General features: G+C 37.0%; 2 protein-coding genes across 8 annotated transcripts in view; one reads left to right on the top strand and one right to left on the bottom strand.

Moving 5' to 3' along the window:
* Window positions 1-8,270: 8,270 nt before the first annotated feature.
* LOC6506026 (zinc transporter ZIP9-B) lies at window positions 8,271-9,544 on the bottom strand. Of its 2 annotated transcripts, none has more exons than XM_001966614.4 (3): window positions 9,343-9,544; window positions 8,981-9,257; window positions 8,271-8,880 (listed from the first exon to the last, which is right to left on the bottom strand). In XM_001966614.4, exons 1-3 carry the CDS (start codon window positions 9,439-9,441, stop codon window positions 8,372-8,374), a joined length of 885 nt encoding a protein of 294 aa, XP_001966650.1. In that variant the 5' UTR covers window positions 9,442-9,544; the 3' UTR covers window positions 8,271-8,371. The 2 variants fall into 2 exon arrangements, with proteins under 2 accessions (XP_001966650.1, XP_044573694.1); XM_044717759.1 differs by having other exon boundaries at window positions 9,315-9,454.
* Window positions 9,545-11,380: 1,836 nt separating this feature from the next.
* The window catches only part of LOC6506063 (protein BCL9 homolog), a 62,440-nt gene continuing 55,298 nt past the window's right edge, over window positions 11,381-18,522 (top strand). For 3 of the 6 annotated variants that reach the window (XM_014904248.3, XM_044717758.1, XM_001966615.4), the window contains exons 1-3: window positions 11,391-11,896; window positions 11,963-12,307; window positions 12,366-12,569. In XM_014904248.3, coding sequence (XP_014759734.1) covers window positions 11,749-11,896; window positions 11,963-12,307; window positions 12,366-12,569 — 697 coding nt within the window. In that variant the 5' untranslated portion in view covers window positions 11,391-11,748. Of the gene's footprint in view, window positions 11,897-11,962; window positions 12,308-12,365; window positions 12,570-18,522 lie in introns of all 6 variants that reach the window. The other 3 variants (XM_032455813.2, XM_014904249.3, XM_032455812.2) reach the window with 2 other exon arrangements.

The following is an 18,522-nucleotide window of genomic DNA, read 5'->3' as shown; positions in this document are numbered from 1 at the left end:
ATGAAAACATCGATTATAATCGATTATCGAAAAAAACGAATATTTTTTGTCGTTTAAATTTAACTTATTTAATTGAGATTGGCACCGTTTGTTCGACTGTCGTCGCATGCAGACGTGTTTTTTTTATTGTGCTCCGGGAAAAAATATTCAATAAAATCATAATAGTGCAGTGACTGGTCTAAGAAATCTACATTAACGCGAAAAGACGCTTTTTGCGATGAAATCGCTAATGTTTATATTGATTAATTAATTAACTAATTAATATAAAACACAACTCTTAAAACTCAAACTAAATCAACCTCGACTGCAATGAGCTTAAACGACGTTCGCACACAACGTCAACGTGAGCAAGACGAGAGACGGCTCTCAGTACAAAGAAACAATGCGTACTTCTCTTTTAAAGCAACCGAAAACCATGCAAGCTCTGATCAAGCGCGGTCAATTACCCCCAACTTGACCGAATTCTTAAACGTAGAGAGCGAGAGAGCGCGTTCCTGCTCCCCCTCGATACCATCGATGTCTCTGCAGAAAAGGGTGCAGTAACTAGCACCTCAATTTCTTTGACAACGTCAACAGTAGCAACAACAACAAACGCAACTGTATCGACAGCGCGTTTAACGACGTCATCAGCTAGCAGCGCAAATAGTAATACGTCCGCGTTGCCCGAAAACCAAAACAAAAACAATGACTATATTAAGCCGGCTGTGCAGTCTGGCATGGATCGCTACATCCAAATCAAAAGGAAGCTGAGCCCCCTGAATTCCAAACGCAAAATAACCCGTGGCAATGCTAGCCTAGCAGCAAAAGAAACGCCCACTAACTCAAACCGATTTAAAATCTTGGCAGACGCCGATGAGGTTGAGGCGGTCGAATCCACTGAAGTTGAGAAAAGGAAGCCAAAACCTCCGCCTATCTATATACGCGAAAAAAGTTCCAATGTTCTTGTCAACAAAAATATTGAGCTTATTGGTAAGGAAAACTTCCACATAATACCCCTTTTAAAGGGCAACAGTCAAGAAACAAAAGTTCAAATGAAGTCTGAAGATAACTACAGAGTATTATCAAAATATCTTACCGAGAATAAAAAGAACTTTTACACGTATCAGCTAAAAAGCAGCAAGGGCCTGCAAGTCGTACTTAAGGGCATAGAGCCCGAAGTAACGCCAGCAGAGATAAAAAAGGCGCTACAGGAGAAGGGTTTTAGCGCCAAGACAGTCTTTAATATCCTTAACAGGGATAGAAAGCCGCAGCCACTCTTTAAGGTTGAGCTCGAACCAGAAACCAAGCTCCTGAAGAAATACGAAGTGCACACAATATACAATCTTGAGGATTACAGTTGAGGAACCGCACAAACGCAATGGCCAGGTACAATGTGCGAACTGCCAGGAATATGGCCATACAAGGTCATACTGTAAACTACGCCCGGTGTGTGTAGTTTGAGGAGAGCTTCATGACTCCGCACACTGCCCAGCGAGCAAAGATGACAGCAACTCGAAAAAGTGCGGCAACTGCGGTGGCAATCACACTGCTTATTATAGAGGATGCCCAGTCTATAAGGAGCTGAAAAGTCGTATCCACCAGAAAGGAATAGCTGCCCGCACTCAAAATGGACAGTTCACGGCGTCCAGATCAAACCCTGAAGTCTTCTTCTCGACTGCAGCCAGATCCTCACTAGGACCCATTAACTCTGACAAAAATGTGACATACGCAAGCGCCTTAAAATCAGGACCGGCGACACCTGCCTCAAGAAGCTCATTTCTGCAATCAGCATACCAAGAACCGAATACGGCTCAGCAACATCAACCAACAGAGCAGCCAAAAAGCAACTTTGAAGCTATGATAAGCAGCCTACAACAAAGCCTGACGGAATTTATGTCGTTTATGCGCACAACTATGCAAGATTTAATGCGAAACCAAAATCTATTGATTCAAATGCTGGTTTCACAACAATCCAAATAATGGCTCTCCTACGGATCTACGTGGAACGCTAACGGCGTTTCGCAACATAAACTTGAGTTAGCTCAATTCCTACTCGACAATCATATCGATGTAATGCTGCTTTCGGAAACACACCTTACAAACAAATACAATTTTCAACTACGAGGATATTCATTCTACGGAACAAATCATCCAGATGGTAAAGCACATGGTGGGACTGGAATTCTAATCAGAAGCCGCATAAAGCACCATTATCAAAACAAATTTGCTAAAAACTACCTACAGGCCACATCTATAAATATACAACTAAATACTGGCAACCAACTTACACTAGCCGCCGTATACTGCCCCCCTCGCTTCAATATAGCTGAAGATGAGTTTATGCAGTTTTTCAACACACTTGGAGACCACTTCATAGCAGCAGGAGACTACAATGCCAAGCACACACACTGGGGATCCCGAATCGTGACTCCAAAAGGGCAGCACCATAATGCAATTATCAAAGCCAAGAACAAGCTCGACTATGTTTCTTCTGGCACACCAACATACTGGCCGGCAGACCCAAGGAAACTACCAGATTTAATAGACTTTGCGATTACCAAAAACATCCCTAAAAATCTGATAACCGCCAATTGCCTATCGGATCTTTCATCTGATCACTCGCCTGTCCTGTTTAATCTACTGCGAAATCCAGGAACATTGGAACAACCATCAAAATTGACCTCACAGAAAACCAATGGATTCCATAGAAAGTACCCGTATCCCATAATTCTAGCTTCAACAAGAAAGGAAAGCTAGCTTCGGGCGGAGCCGAAGTTTATATACCCTTGCAGTTGAGACGCAGTGGTGGCGCCACGCATCTTATATTATTCGATATATATTATTTCGATATTAGCCCACCTAATCAATATATTAAAATTAAAGTTTATATAGCATAGCTTTGTTGTTTTTATACCCTTGCAGAGGGTATTATAATTTTGGTCAAAAGTGTGCAACGCAGTGAACGAGACATCTCCGACCCTATAAAGTATATATATTCTTGATCAGGATCACCTCCTGAGTCGATATGAGTCTGTCCGTCTGTCTGTTTCTACGCAAACTAGTCTTTCAGTTTTAAAGCTATCGAGTTGAAACTTTGCACACACCCTTCTTTCCTTTGCAGACAGTACAAGTCGGAACGGCCGGGATCGGTCGACTATATCATATAGCTGCCATATAACTGATTGATCGGAAATGTCATAACTTCGTTGTTTTTCAAGTTAGAAGGATGGGACTCAATGCATTCTAATTTGGGCAAACTTATACGATCTGCCTAATTTCGTAAGGATCGGCCGTCTATATCCTATAGCTGCCATATAACTGATTGATCGGAAATGCCATAACATGGTTGTTTTTCAAGTTAGAAGGATGGGAGTTTCCATGGGTTCCTCTTTGGGCAAAATAGAACCCATAGAACCCATTGGGCAAAATTCGATATGCAAAATTCCATAAGGATCGGCCGACTATATGCGATCCGCTATATATCTAATAATATAAGATGTGTGGCGCCACCTAGCGGATTGCGACTCAACTGCATGAGTATATCAACTTGGGCTCCGCCCGAAGTTAGCTTTCCTTTCTTGTTTTAGAATTGTTTCCTTTTATATTATAATCGCACGCAAAGGCTTTAGCAAGAAAGTCACATTAGTCAACGGTTTCTACCGAGGGCCAACACGTGAGTCTTCTTGCGTGTCGTAACTGTGTTCGGCGCTGAAGAGCAAAGCGTATGTGGATCAAGAAAAATTTTTGTGAGATAAATAGATAATTTTCATAGTTGTTTATATTAATAAATCTATTTGATACATTTATTTTTGTTGAGATCATTCTACATAAACGTAAACAAAAACGTGAAAATCGTGTCATTTCCCCAAAACAAAATTATTTGCGCAAGGCAAAAACACTAGTACGCTTTGAATTACGCGAAATAAACTCATTTACGAGTTTTTCCAGATCGAACTCGTCGGTCATATTTGAATAAATATGTAGAAGAGCGACGTTGTTCAGCCGATTTTGACGATATACGGTATTCAATTATTTCGAGTGGGTCTAACTACCCACTCAACCCACTAATCCTGCCGGGCCTGGTTCTGGACTTTGGTTCAGAGGAGCTTAAAGGTTATGGAGCAGGTAAAATTATGTGTGGAGGAAAAAACATGTTGGAAATTGTCGGCTGGGTAATTAAAGAAAATATTTTTTTTTTATTACACTCATTGTATTGGCCTAATTTGCACAAGATTAAGAAGACTAAGACTGTTGCTTCTCTTGGGGCTCATTCCAAAGCTCAAGACCATTGACATGCGTTTCAAAGAAGACGCAATCTATCCCATCCTTAGGTTAGGCTGCACTGACCCGCACTGTTCGCATATTTTAATACCTCCGGTCCTGCTCCTCAAAAATATGGGTGGATTGGCTGGCCGACCAGAAGATGACCACATAAAAAATAAAACAAAATGGGTTTAGCGTCACGCATTTCATTCATTCATGGTCATACTCTCTTTATACCCTTGCAGAGGGTATTATAATTTTTTTTTTTACTTTAAATAACATTGATACTGGAAAAATATTTTCTCCCTTCACAAAAAAGCACTCGTTGCCCTATATTTGACGCTGCTACTGATATTTCTACTGATGTTAACTTTAAATTTCACGAGATTAGGTCCCGATTTTAAATTGGCTAAGACTCGAGTGTAACGTCGGCGATAGGTCGACCGGGTTGGAAGCCCGGGGTGGTGCGGTGTTTCAGCCTTTTTGGCAGCCCGATCGCGTAATAGGACCCTATTCAGCGTTTCGTGGAGGGTCTGATCGATCTGGTAACGCGCTCAAAGCTAAGGTTAGGAAACCGCGTGGGAGCGGCGTTCTTTTAGAATTTAACCACGAAACAAGCAAGTTCGTGCAAGCAAGGAGAAGCATCCGGAAATTTTCGGTCAACTGTAGCGTAGTTTTACCCGCTGAGGACCCATCGTGCTGGTGCAGGACCAGCAGGCATACAGAAAGAGGGCCACAAGCGGCAATTTGGCGGTGTACGTACTGCTCAGTCAAGGCAGGGCGCGATCGTAGAAGCTAGGTGAGTTTTAAGGCTAGGTCATGGTTGTGCGAGCCTGACGTAGGTGTTTTCGTTTAGCTAGGTCAGGGGTACCAGCGTGTGAGCTAGACCCCTAGTGGCAGCGAGGCGTAGTGCGAGCAACGCTTGACTAGAAGAAGAAGAGAAGAGCGGGTCACAGTTGCGGCGCGAATCTCTCAGTCAGGCCGCCCACGAGGCGGGGCTTAGGGGAGTCATCAAAACCAAGTAGGAGCTGGAAATACAGTGAGACTCGACCCGAGTTGAAGCGGTCGGAGCGTTCGCGACGCTTTAAGGGGCGCTCCGCCGGAGATTCGGATAGGGTTCGGCCCTAACCTCACAGGAGTCGCCGTGGAGTAGGAGCCATTCTGGAGCAGTGAAGAAGGCCGGAGTGCTGGCGGCGCTTTAAGCAGCACCCCGTCGACCACAGGAGCCGCCGTGCAGTAGGCGTCATCCTGGAGTAGCGAAGCCAAGGACGGAGTGCTGGCGGCGCTTTCAAGGAGCACGCCGTCGAACGGAGGAGTCGCCGCGGAATAGGCGAATACCTATAGGAGCAGTAGCGGGAGCGGAGCGCTGGCTGCGCGTTAAAGGAGCGTTCCGTTATTCGGAGGAGCAGGCGTGGACTAGCCTTCAGCCATAGGATAGGAAGCAGGGACAGGGCGCTTGCGGCGCTTTCAAGAGGCGCTCTGTGGGTCGAGGGAGTGGAGAGACTCGTCCGGCTGATGGCCTAACGGCGTCGAGAGCGGAGGAGAGGAAATAGTGTCCAGAGATTTCAAGCTAAAGCACCGCTGCTGGCTGAGTGTTTTGTGTTGGCATTTTTTTTAACGGGATAGGCGAGAGTCCTCCCGACATGTATATTTTCTTTTCCAGCCTCGAGTAGTGGAAGCGCTTCAACGACTCGTCGCGGATGTACTAAGTGAGTAATCCGAAATCTATGCCAAGCCAGCTAAAGTGATGCGGAATTCTCCGATCAGTACTTTTCCACGTGTTCCGATCTCCGGCCCAAGAGGCTTTACCAGGTAGACAGTCGACCACCCCGTGGCATTGAACAGAGATAAGAAAGGAGTGAAAACCGAACATGGCCCACATCCGTACGCGGACTTTGTAGTGGAGCTCCCTTAGCAATTGAAATCTTATGTCATGAATTTGAGCGCGCGTCCACGAATTCTACCAAATTGAATACCCTTATAAATTTGTAAATCTTTAGCGATAAGATATTGTTAAGCGTAGCAAGAAGGAATAATATTGAAGTATTAGGATAATTAGGAAGCTAGGATAAGGATGTTATTTAGACGTTTAAGGACTTTCTTTAAGGAATAAATATGAAGTTTATAATGGAGTAAGAAAACATATTTCGCCTCGTTTGAGTCGCCACCGCCCTGCCGCCAACCTACGCCATGTACCTTCTTAGGGATCTCCGAAGGATCCTAATATGCTCTGTTCTGAGGAGCTCAGGTTTGACCCACGCTGTTCGTGAGGTCACGCACGCATCATTATCGATTTAATTTATGATTCCCGAGGCAGCATCGAGGGGAGAGAAGGGGGTGTTTTAGAACCCTCCCACTAGCCGGCGAGATCTGGCCGGACACCGCGTGCAACCCCTTCCTCTCGTCCGATATATTCAGCGATGCCACCTCATTGTTCGTTACACGAGTGACATTTACGACTAAGTACAAGGTAAAGATACCGAAACGTACGCATCACAGCTTTTAATTACAGCTAAAAAAAAATGTTTAGAAATATTTAGAATCTTCCCTGATCAAAAATCTATTTAGGGTAGCCTAAATAGAGCAATTAACCATCAAAATTGTTCACACGCTCGCCACCGCATATTTACTACTTTTACTATTTTTTAGGGTAGGTCATTATACTTAAAATGCATGACAAATATATTAACAACCTGAAATGGCATAAAGTATATTTTTCTAAAAAATATATGTTAATTAATTATAATATAATTTTTTTTTTTTTTTATATAAAGAAATTTTGATTGTTTTAGAGGGAACCTATTAAATTTAACTAATTTAATAATATTTAACATTTACTTATAACACATTTCGAAATATTTTAATCTAAAGTTTCAAATGTGCGAAGTTTTAGTTTTTAGCATTTCAGCGGCACGATTTGTTTTAAATAATTTTTTTAGAGAGTTAAATTGCATTGATATTCACTAATTGTAATATCGGCTTATAACCAAAGATTAACACTTTTACTGTGAATTTCTTATCAGATTATCAGTTTATTTCATTGTCGCGTGCGACATTGAAAAAGAACATTTGTTATCAGAGCGTAGAGGAAATTTGTCGAATGAGCGTCAACACTTGGGCCCAAACAGAAAATTGGACATTTAAGTATTAAAACAAATTTAGTGAAATATAAAATATAAAACTAGTGAAATATAAGTAGTGCATTCGGTTATAAACGTTTTTTAATTAGTCGCGTGCGACATGTTAATAAATTTTTTTTTTTATTTTTTATTTGCTAAGGAAATAATAATAAAGTCAACTGCAAGCGGTGGAGAGAAAATTTAAAAAATAATGACACCCAATAAAAAAAAATTATATTAATTTATTACAGATAATTATACTATTTTCCTCTTTGTTTGTTCAGTTTGAAAACTACATTTATTTTTTTTTGTTCTAAATTAATTCTTAATAAACTTAGAATCTCAAAATTCAAGTTTTATTATTTTAAAAGTACAAAAACAACTTTAAAAATATGCGAGAAGAAACTGTCGCGTGCGACAGTGAATAAAATTGAATTAAAAAAAACTACCAAATAATTTTAAGTGAAACAAAAAGAATTACTAAGATCAAATAATAAATAACGTTTTGAAATTGATTGCAGACAAATTTTCCACTAGGTTTCGTTAGATTTTTGAAAAAGTAACTTCTGTCTGTGTCGCGTGCGACAGCCCTAGTTTGCCCTATTTGCACCAAATATACAACTTATCAAGACCTATTAGATTCACTTTTTTAAAAATAAAAAACAGTCTTGGCACATTGTTTTTTTTGAGTTGGAATGCGTACGAATGTCGCGTTCGACATTAGAGAATTACCCATATGTACGCCAAAAATCTTTAAATCTAACATTTGTAAAAACCTAAATAATAGAACATTATGCTAACCAATACCTAAGTATGGAACTAGCTATTTTGAATCTAGGATGAAGTAATCTAGCAAAAATAACCATTTATAATAAAGAGCTGTAAATAACGAATTTAAGTCTATGGAAAAATCGTTAAAATTGTGTCTGATATTAAAGAAAAATTGAGCACATAAAAGACAATAAAAACTATTTACAATTATGAATGAATTTGTAATTTTTTTCTTAATCCTAGTGCTTATGGCTAAATGTTATTATTAGAGGTAATAGGGCTCCACATATCATAATTAAAAGTTCGCTATACTTTAATGATTGCACACTATGAGTTCCATTTACGTCAATTGTGGCTACATCGCGAGATTCTTCAAGTAAACGGTAATCATGCTTTCCAGTGTGTTTGATTCCGCCTTGAGTAAGCTCCGGCAGCACATGCACAGTAGCGACATACAAAAACGTTCCAGCGGAAAACAACATAGCTATTCCTGTAGCGTTGACAGAATTTAGAGTTTCTTTCTGTTCCTGGCCTATTCCAAAAAAGGTCAAAAGCGTCAATAGAGGTGCCGATAACGAAAATAATGCCAGGTGACGTCTTATTTTTTGACGGTCCACTTTCTCATGCAATAAAAAGGTCACTAAGCCAAAGGCTGCTGGTGCCTTATGCAGCATTATGGCTAAAAAAACAATTAGTTCAACGTCTTGATGACTCGTTGTGGCTGCGGCACCCAAAGCAATTCCATCCGCTACACAAAAATTATAAAATTGTATCACCAACGTGCATCATAATTGATGTAAATTTAACATATGTATAACATATACTCATACAAACGTGAGTAATTGTACCTGCAGCATGCACTACCAATCCAAGAGTCAAAGTAGCAGAATTTTTGCTGTCGTTTCCGATATTGCTTCTCCGCTGTGACACGTCTACCATCATCATGAAAACAAAACCGAGTACAAGAGATAGGCCAATGGTCTGTGTGTGCTCAGTCTCATGTATTACCGGTAGCGTTCGCCCACTGCCCTCATACAACGACCTTATTCCTTCCGGAATAATGACAGCTAAAGCAGTACCAACCAACAATCCAGCACCAAGAACCGTGACATATTTTAACTTTTCCTAGAAAAAAAATGTTGGTAAAACTCACATGGCAACCATTTTTAATTAAAAACCGACCCTTTTTGTTGTTGTTATGTGTACAAACCTCGCTTAATTTCATCAACATGGGTATGCTCCCTGCAATATAAGACCCCACGAGCATAACACATACTAACAATGTTAGAATTAATGTCTCCTCAGCCATCTTCCTATTTAAATTTAGTAGGAAAAATGGTTTTCATTTTTTTGCCACATCTCTTAAAAATTAGAGATGAGAAAAAATCATATGATAAAATTCTCCCTCGTCGATTAATACCATACAATACAACATCAAAATACAAGAATTACACGAGTATATTATTCTTGTATACATATATGTATAAATAATTGCAATTATAATTAGCATATAAAATTTTACTATTTTATTATACCACACACACATAAAGAATTATTATTAAATTTAGAAAGAAAAAAAAATTTTGTATTGGAAAATAATAAAAATTTGGAACACAAAAATCGATTCCAAACTCAATCAGGTACATTATATAAGATCGATTCAACTAAATTATTTCAGTTAGGAAACGTTATTATTGCATTGCTGTTTTGTCTCTCTAATAAAAAGCCAAAAAATTATATATCCAAAAAAGTAAATTTTCTATGAGCGTTCATTCTAAAGCGTTAAACAATTTAAAAGTATTAATGGGAACAAATCGAAACGTTAATAAATGCAGAATCAATGGGTAAAAAATAACTCAATATTCCATCCCGTTACAAAGTTCTAGCGGTAAGAAGAGATACATTTAAGCAGCCGGGAAGATTTAAAAAAGAATTGACCCATTGCCTTGATACTTTTAGTACAGATTTAAAATATGATTGGAACTAAGAAAAAAATAAAAATTTAACATTGTGATTTTTTATAAAATAAAAAATTGTTCACATCTCTTACGCCATAGTCCAAAGATATTAATTAAAGATCTCTCCTATTTTTCGATTTTCAATTACACAGTTTGGCTATTAATTTTACTTGCTTAATTTAATTTAAATAATTTTGATTTGCAATTCTGATGAAGCGACTTGAAGAGGTGGTGTTGACGCGAATGCACTTTATTGGCGATTGAAATGATATCATAGCCAAAATTTGTTAAAATCAATTTATAGAAATTAATTCTTATAACTATAAAAAATTTTAACTTTAGTCATTTTTTCTATTACCAAAATATAATGTATATAAAATAGTATATAAATGTAATGTATGTATGTAAAGTATTTGGCCGTGAAACCATTGTAACCTGTCAAGGCATGGAAAAAAATAGTCTTTTAGTTCGAGAAAGTTTTTGTCTGTAGACATTTTGTATGCTTATTTTTTCCTAATAATTGAAAAAAAAGTGTAAAAGTCGAGTTGACGAGTTCGATGAGCTCAAAATCATCGATTTAACTAAATTAGTGAGAAATCCTCCAGCGATTTGGGATTTTTGGGGCAGAAGACATTTTGATGCCAATTTCATAAATCAATAATAAAGCAGGATATTAAAAAAACATTTGTATGTCCTATTTCTTTACTCAAAAATATTCACGAACAGACACCTGTGATATCTGATAATGTATATGACCCTAGTATGTTAACTTGAAAAAATTGCTCTCACTATTTTGCTCGTCAAACATGTTTTTCGATCTAAGTGCAAGGTTTTAAAAATATTAAATTACGTATTACATTTTTTTTATTATTTTTTTTTTAATTTGATGCCAAACTGTTTCACTGGCTAATTTTAATCTATAACACCAATATCAACCAAATCGAATATAGTTTTTTTGGAAAACTTATCCGATGAGCCGAATTTCATAGGGATCGGCCGACAATATCCTAAAGCTGTCATATATCTGAACAATCGGAAATAACACGACCTTGCTTTTTTTTAAGACGCTTGGGGCTGTTTCAAACATTTTTACTAGAAAATTTATTTTATAGTGACATTTTCGTAAAGATCAGCCAACTCTATACGTTCCAATATACATATATGTAATAATATAAGCTGCTATTAATTGCTATTGAGGCTGCTATTAATACCACATTAACAGAAAAAAGTGTTTATAGATTAGGTTAGCTGCAGAAGAGGACAGGCTCAAAAATGTAACAAATTATTCCGTTTGTAAATTGATAATAGATAGACCATGGTATTATGAAAATATAGTAGTCTGGTTACTCTAAAAAAGTAAATGTATGTTTTATCATTTATAAATTATTTGGATTTCTGTATACAGAAGTATGAATTTAAATTGTTGCGTCGAATTATAAGCAATACATTATTATTCGATCGAAAAATCCGACACAATTTATCTAAATTTCGAATACTTGTTAGTTAAATCCGTATATAATATGTGTATGAGTGCTTTTAGTGTATACACAAAAAAAATAAAAAACTTGCCTGACCTGAAATAATTTTAATGTATCAGCTATGTTCCGGAAATCACATATCTGTTCAATATAGCTTTGAATAAAAAATTAAAAATAACAATGGCACAGAGTCCAGTTCAAGCTCATCCAAACACTGATGCTTCCTCAAGTAGTGCAACTGCCCTTGGGATGGCCATAGGAAAAGTAATTGGAGGGTCCAACTCTCCAAAACATGTTAAGAACGAACCATTTTCCACAATGTCGCCGGGTACGTGAATTTAATGTGCATAAATAATTGTTTCTTTTGTATGTATATATTTTTTATTATTTATAGACCAATCTAAAAATTCTGAAGAAATTTCGGAGAAACCCGGAACAAGTAACGAAAAGAGTTTAGTTCTCCCAACTGCTGGAAAAGGCGTTACCGTAGGAACTAATTGTACAGATGGGCAATCATCAAAAGCGACATGTGTTGTAGGTGCCACCGGTTCACCTATTCTAAGGCAAAACTCTTCAAGCAGCATAAATTCCTGCCTTGGAACGTCTCCAAACACCAGCGAACAATCTAATAGTAGTAATTTATCTGCTTCTTCTGCATTAAATCCAAATGTGGACAGTGACGTTGTTCAAAAAGAGGATCCAGCTAAAAACAAAAATATTGGAAATGAAGAAAATATGGGTAAAGTCAAACTGTAGAATTGGATTTTTTTTGTGTTTAACGGATTTTAACCCTGTAGAAAAAACTTCCTGTAAGGCTAAAAGCTTAGGTTCTGGAATTGGATCGGCATCTGGATTGGCAGTAACTGGCGCTTTAAAGGAAGAACCAGCTGATATTCTTAATAGTTTGGTGAATATAAAAAAAGAAGAAAGAGAAAATCTGTCGCCAAGTATATCACCTGTTGGGTTTGGTTCTATTGGCATGGACAATTCAAACATCTCTGGTACGGCATCAATCTTGTTTAATAGAATTAGATGAGGAATTTTGAGAAATAACCACAAATGGGCTAATTGTTTTTAATTACCATAAAAGATTTTCCCTTTACATGCTGCAACTTTTTAAAATTTCAAAAAGTTATTTCTGAAATTCCAAATGACATATTTCTGTTACAAACTTTAATTGATAACACATGCCAACAGCAGAAAATTTCCACGCCTAATTTCACCTGCTCCATAACCTTTATGCTCCCCTGCGCCAAAGCCTAGAACAAACATAGGTTCCATCACCCACAGTTTTCGCGGTACACCTAAGAGAAAAAATTGATAAAATTAATTGAATTATGTAGGCAGTGTAATTGCGTTGACCTTCATTGTTTTAAGTATATATAAATTTTGAAATATATGTATGTATACCAACTAAAGTAAAAAAAAAAAGCATCTAGCAGTTACCATATCTTTGGAATACTCACCCGATTTCTTCATCTACATACAATCTTCGATTTTCAACATTTATTTTTGTGCTTCAATGATTTTTCCCCAAGACATTTCCCCGTTAAAGATTTTGTTTCTTCATTGAAATCAGTAGACCATATCATGTTTTAAAATTGAATTCAAGAGAAAACTCGAAATAATTTTATTGAATTTATTATAGTTAGTTAAAAAATATTTTCTTGAGTTTTTAATCTCATATTTTCAAAAAGTCATGGCTAGAAAAATCTGTAAAGCTTTACTGAACGTGTAAGAGCTTTAAAAATAGAAACAGTTCTAGATACACATTCACAATTTTTTTTTTTTTTGTATTTAATACCCCCTTTTTTCCCCTCATTTAAATTCTATTCCAATCTCTCACTATTCTTACCTATCATAAAATGTTTTTTACTTTAATTCAAATAAATAATAAGCTTTCCTAAAACCATTTTGAATTAGATAGATAGATAAAAACTCACTTTTACGCCCTCCACAATACGGTCCAACCGAAAACATATGTTATGTTAATTCATATTAAAATTGGCAAATTTTTATAGTTTATAACATGAAAGGAAAGCTATTTTCGGGCGGAGCTGAAGTTTATATACCCTTGCAGTTAGGTAGTAGCTTATATTATTATATATATCGAATCGTACATAGTTAGCCGAATCGTACATTTCACCATCGAATCAATTTTCTAATAAAAATGTTGGAAACAGCCCCAAGCATCTTTAAAAATAGCAAGGTTGTGCTATTTCCGATCGTTCAGCTATATAACATCTATAGGATATAGTCAGAGAATCCCTCTGAAATCTGTACCAAGTCCCATCTTTTTAGTTTAAAAAACACCAGTTATGCCAATACTGATCGTTCTATGAAAGCTATAGGCTGTAGTCGGCCGATCCTTATGAAATTTCATACATAACATATGTGGAAATTCCCAACCTTCTTAACCCAACATAAAAAAACCAAACTTATGGCATTTCCGATCGTTCAGTTCTATAAAAGATATAGGAAATAGTCGTCCGAACCCGGCCGTTCCTACTTATATACTACAAAAAAAGGATGTGGGCCAAGTTTTAACTCGATAGCTTTAAAACTGAAAGACTAGTTCGCGTAGAAACAGACAGGAGGACATGCTTATACCGACTCAGGAGATGATCCTGATCTTGAATATATGTTCTTTATAGGGTCGGAAACTTTGCACTTAGGGTTACACACTTTTGACCATCATTATAATAACCTTTGCAGGGGTAAAAAAAATTCATCTTGGAATATTTTTGGAATACTCATTCAAACTTTATACAGGGTCCGGCACTCGAAGTGTAACCAATTAAAAAGGCCATAAATTCAGTTTGGAAAATTAGTTTTACTCAATTCAAAGTAAAAAATGTGTAAAAATAATACACAATTCAGAAACAATTCACTTTTGCGCGATATGACCACCTTTTGCCTTGACTATGGCCTTGAGACGGTCCAAAAACGAATCGCAAGCTGCGCGAATGTGACTTGCAGGTATTTTGGGCCACTCGCGAACAACAGCTTTTTTCAGCGCATCGAGACTAGTGTATATTTTAGTTCGGACCTTGCTCTCCAAAATGGCCCAAAGAGAATAATCCATGGGATTCGCGTCTGGTGAATTCGAGAGCCATTGTGTGGACGTTATGAAGTTCGGAACGTTGTTTTTCAGCCATTCTTGGTTCACTCGAGCTTTATGAGACGGTGCCGAGTCCTGTTGAAACGTCCATGGTCTGCCACCAAAATGTCTATCTGCCCACGGCTTCAAAGCAACCTCCAGAATACTTTCCCGATAATATTGCGCATTTACCTTGACGCTAGGCTCGATGAAAACGATTGGAGAGCGCCCATCTGCGGTTACAGCGGCCCAAACCATTATCTGTGGCGGGTGCTGCCTCCTAGTGGCCAATCGATGACTCAAATTCTCGTATGAACGGTCGGTCAAGTAAACCCTATCGTTTTGGGAGTTTACGAATTGCTCAATTGTAAAAATTTTCTCGTCAGAAAACACAATGTTTGGAAATTGACCACTTTCGGCCAAGCGAAGCAACTCCTTCGCTCGTGTGAAGCGAAGCAACTTTTTTCTCGAGTGATCTCGGCAAAATGCTTACATGCGCTTGTAAACAATACTCTAAACTGTCATTTAACTAACTCACCGACAGCCGACGCCCGCGCGTCAGCTGCGGGAGCGGTCTGAAGTTGGTTACACTTCGAGTGCCGGACCCTGTACATTTATTTTTGCCGTTTTTTAAATTTTGTGTATATGAATTTCATTACGCGGCCTACAATTTCTTCCCTTAAATGTGCTGCGGATTTTGGGTGATGGTTGTGGAATTTGGTTTAGGTCAGCCTAATGGTTAATGAGCAAGTAAAATTATGCTTAGAGATTTTTGCTGTCGATCTGTTTATTTTTTTTGTCAAACAACTTTTTTTTGTATTAGTGTCTTAGACTGTTAAATTTTCGGTAATAAACCATTGAAGTTTGATGTTATCTTAAGGGGGGGTTAGGGTTTAAAAAAATTTTTTTTTCGATTTTTTTTTTTTGATTTTCTCATTAAAGAACCTTTCAAGAATACTGTGTCCATTTTAGATGGATAGGTGCATTATTAACAAAGATACAGCGATTTTAGCAACCCCACCTCCGAGCCAGGCCAACGGTCAGAAAAACTTCAAAGCGTTTTTCCCAAAACTCACTTTTTCAAAGTCGGTGCCCATCATAACTTCAAAACTACTGAATCGATTGTTTTGAAATTTTTACCACTTCTTGCCAATATAATTGACGAGGTAACGCTGGAGAGTTTTTTCTAAATTTGTTTAAATTTGTATTTTTTAAATAACAAATTAGCCGATTTTTTTTCCTCAAAAATCACGTTTTTCACTTCAATCACGTTTTTCACGTTTTCCAAAAATTTAAAAATCGCAACTTCTATAAACGCTCCCAGCGTTACCTGGGAAAAATGTCTATCTAACAAAAGAACTTTGATTTTTTGATTTCAATAATCTACAACCGATATATGAGGGGCACCGCAATGCAACTTTTTTTCGAGGAGCCTGCTAATAATGGTCGCCATTGCCGTAGTTCTTATTATTTTTTTCTGAAAATTTTACAAAACATTCTTCAAATTTTGTACTTCAATCTAAAAATTGTTTAAATAAATAGATGTTTACCAGATCCTCAAAAAAAACATGAAAATGTGTCTTTTTTTGCTCGCTCAGACCCTAACCCTAACCGCCCCGTTACTGACGTCATTAGATCCTTATATTAGAGAATTTAATAACAATTATCTTTGGTCAGGTTTTAAAAAATTTCCCAAATAAAGATGTTTTTCAAATTTTTCTCCGAAAAAAAAGTCCCGTCTGCGTTTGCCTTTTGGTTAAACCCTTGCAGAGGGTATTATAATTTGGGTCAAAAGTGTGCAACGCAATGAAGGAGACATAAACGACCCTTAAAAGTATATGACGAAGATCTATTATCAGTGTCCTCAACTGGACTTTCGGCGAAACGTTTCGTGGCGGGTGGCTGATCCCAAATTTCTTTACCAGTCTGCCTCCCAAATTCATGTCAGTTCCTTTTCATTTAATTTGCACCTCTAAATACACACGCACAATGTAGTGAGTTGTGACGAACACCATCTGTCTCACTCACGCCCACGCCAAGACTACGTTGGCGGAATTTCGCCTCGCACAAGGAAACGGAGACACAATAAGAAATAAAACAAGCGTGTACCAAAAAATAACCGTTTTAATTTAAATATTCAAAATAATCTGCGACACGACCGTCCTGAATGAATTATACTCCAATCGAAAAGTATTGTTTTATTTGGAAAATTTTTGTCCTAAAGTTTTCCAACAGTCGTTTGGTTAGGGAGAAATTACGGTGAAAGTAAAGAAATTTTGAATCGCTAAATTAGGGCTGGTGGACTTATTTTTTTCCCCAGATAGAATTTCCCTAGATAAATAGGTACCTCAACCGACCCGATCCGACATTTCTTTCAGAAGTTCTTTAAGAAAAAAAATTTGAGATGTTTGTTACTATCATATGAGCAACTATTTTAAAAAATTTAAAAAAATTTGTTAATTAAAAAATTCATAACTTTATAATCAAAGAAGATATTAAAATGTAACGTTTACACCGTTGGAAAGGGTTTTTCAATATCTAATAGTCTAAAACGTCTTAATAGTACACAAAATAAATACGCCAAAAATACTTTTTTTTAAGAAAAAAAATATTTTTTAAAATTGGCTCATTTGATCTTGTTTATATTGCACGTGGAGATAGCCCTTGATATGACGCAACTTTTGATACATCGCTTATATCTGGCAAAATTACTCAAGATATATTCCTATAAGTGCAGCTACCAATTTTGTGCAGCCACCTGTGAGCTTGCTGTTACGTACATCTATGTACATATTTTTTTGAGCTTGTGCATGTATGTGTGCAATAAACTTGAAAATGTGGAGTAAATTCTTTCAACTTTTACTTTATTTGTCTATCAGACGACTATATCCTATAGCTGCCATATAACTGATTGATCGGAAATGCCATAACTTTGGGGTTTTTAAAGTAAGAGGGTTGGGACTTTCCACATATGTTATATTTGACCAAAATATCTTATGTACAAAATTTCATAAGGATCGGCCGACTATATCCTATAGCTGTCATAGAACGATCGGAATTTGCATAACTTCGGTGTTTTTTAAGTTAGTAAAATTATGCTTAGAGATTTTTGCTGTCGATCTGTTTATTTTTTTTGTCAAACAACTTTTTTTTGTATTAGTGTCTTAGACTGTTAAATTTTCGGTAATAAACCATTGAAGTTTGATGTTATCTTAAGGGGGGGTTAGGGTTTAAAAAAATTTTTTTTTCGATTTTTTTTTTTTGATTTTCTCATTAAAGAACCTTTCAAGAATACTGTGTCCATCGATTGTTTTGAAATTTTTACCACTTCTTGCCAATATAATTGACGAGGTAACGCTGGAGAGTTTTTTCTAAATTTGTTTAAATTTGTATTTTTTAAATAACAAATTAGCCGATTTTTTTTCCTCAAAAATCACGTTTTTCACTTCAATCACGTTTTTCACGTTTTCCAAAAATTTAAAAATCGCAACTTCTATAAACGCTCCCAGCGTTACCTGGGAAAAATGTCTATCTAACAAAAGAACTTTGATTTTTTGATTTCAATAATCTACAACCGATATATGAGGGGCACCGCAATGCAACTTTTTTTCGAGGAGCCTGCTAATAATGGTCGCCATTGCCGTAGTTCTTATTATTTTTTTCTGAAAATTTTACAAAACATTCTTCAAATTTTGTACTTCAATCTAAAAATTGTTTAAATAAATAGATGTTTACCAGATCCTCAAAAAAAACATGAAAATGTGTCTTTTTTTGCTCGCTCAGACCCTAACCCTAACCGCCCCGTTACTGACGTCATTAGATCCTTATATTAGAGAATTTAATAACAATTATCT

The sequence above is a fragment of the Drosophila ananassae genome, assembly GCF_017639315.1.
Source record: "Drosophila ananassae strain 14024-0371.13 chromosome 4 unlocalized genomic scaffold, ASM1763931v2 tig00000061, whole genome shotgun sequence".
In the NCBI taxonomy this organism is placed as follows: Eukaryota; Metazoa; Arthropoda; class Insecta; order Diptera; family Drosophilidae; genus Drosophila; species Drosophila ananassae.
The sequence above is the reverse complement of the archived record's forward strand: the minus strand, read 5'-3'. Positions and strand labels throughout refer to the sequence as shown.

Coding starts and splice junctions, on each gene's coding strand:
- LOC6506026 (XM_001966614.4), bottom strand. CDS start 9,441: ATGGCTGAGGAGACATTAATTCTAACATTGTTAGTATGTGTTATGCTC. Junction 9,258..9,342: donor TGTTGATGAAATTAAGCGAG/GTTTGTACACAT, acceptor TTTTTTTTCTAG/GAAAAGTTAAAATATGTCAC. Junction 8,881..8,980: donor ATTGGTAGTGCATGCTGCAG/GTACAATTACTC, acceptor ATTTTTGTGTAG/CGGATGGAATTGCTTTGGGT.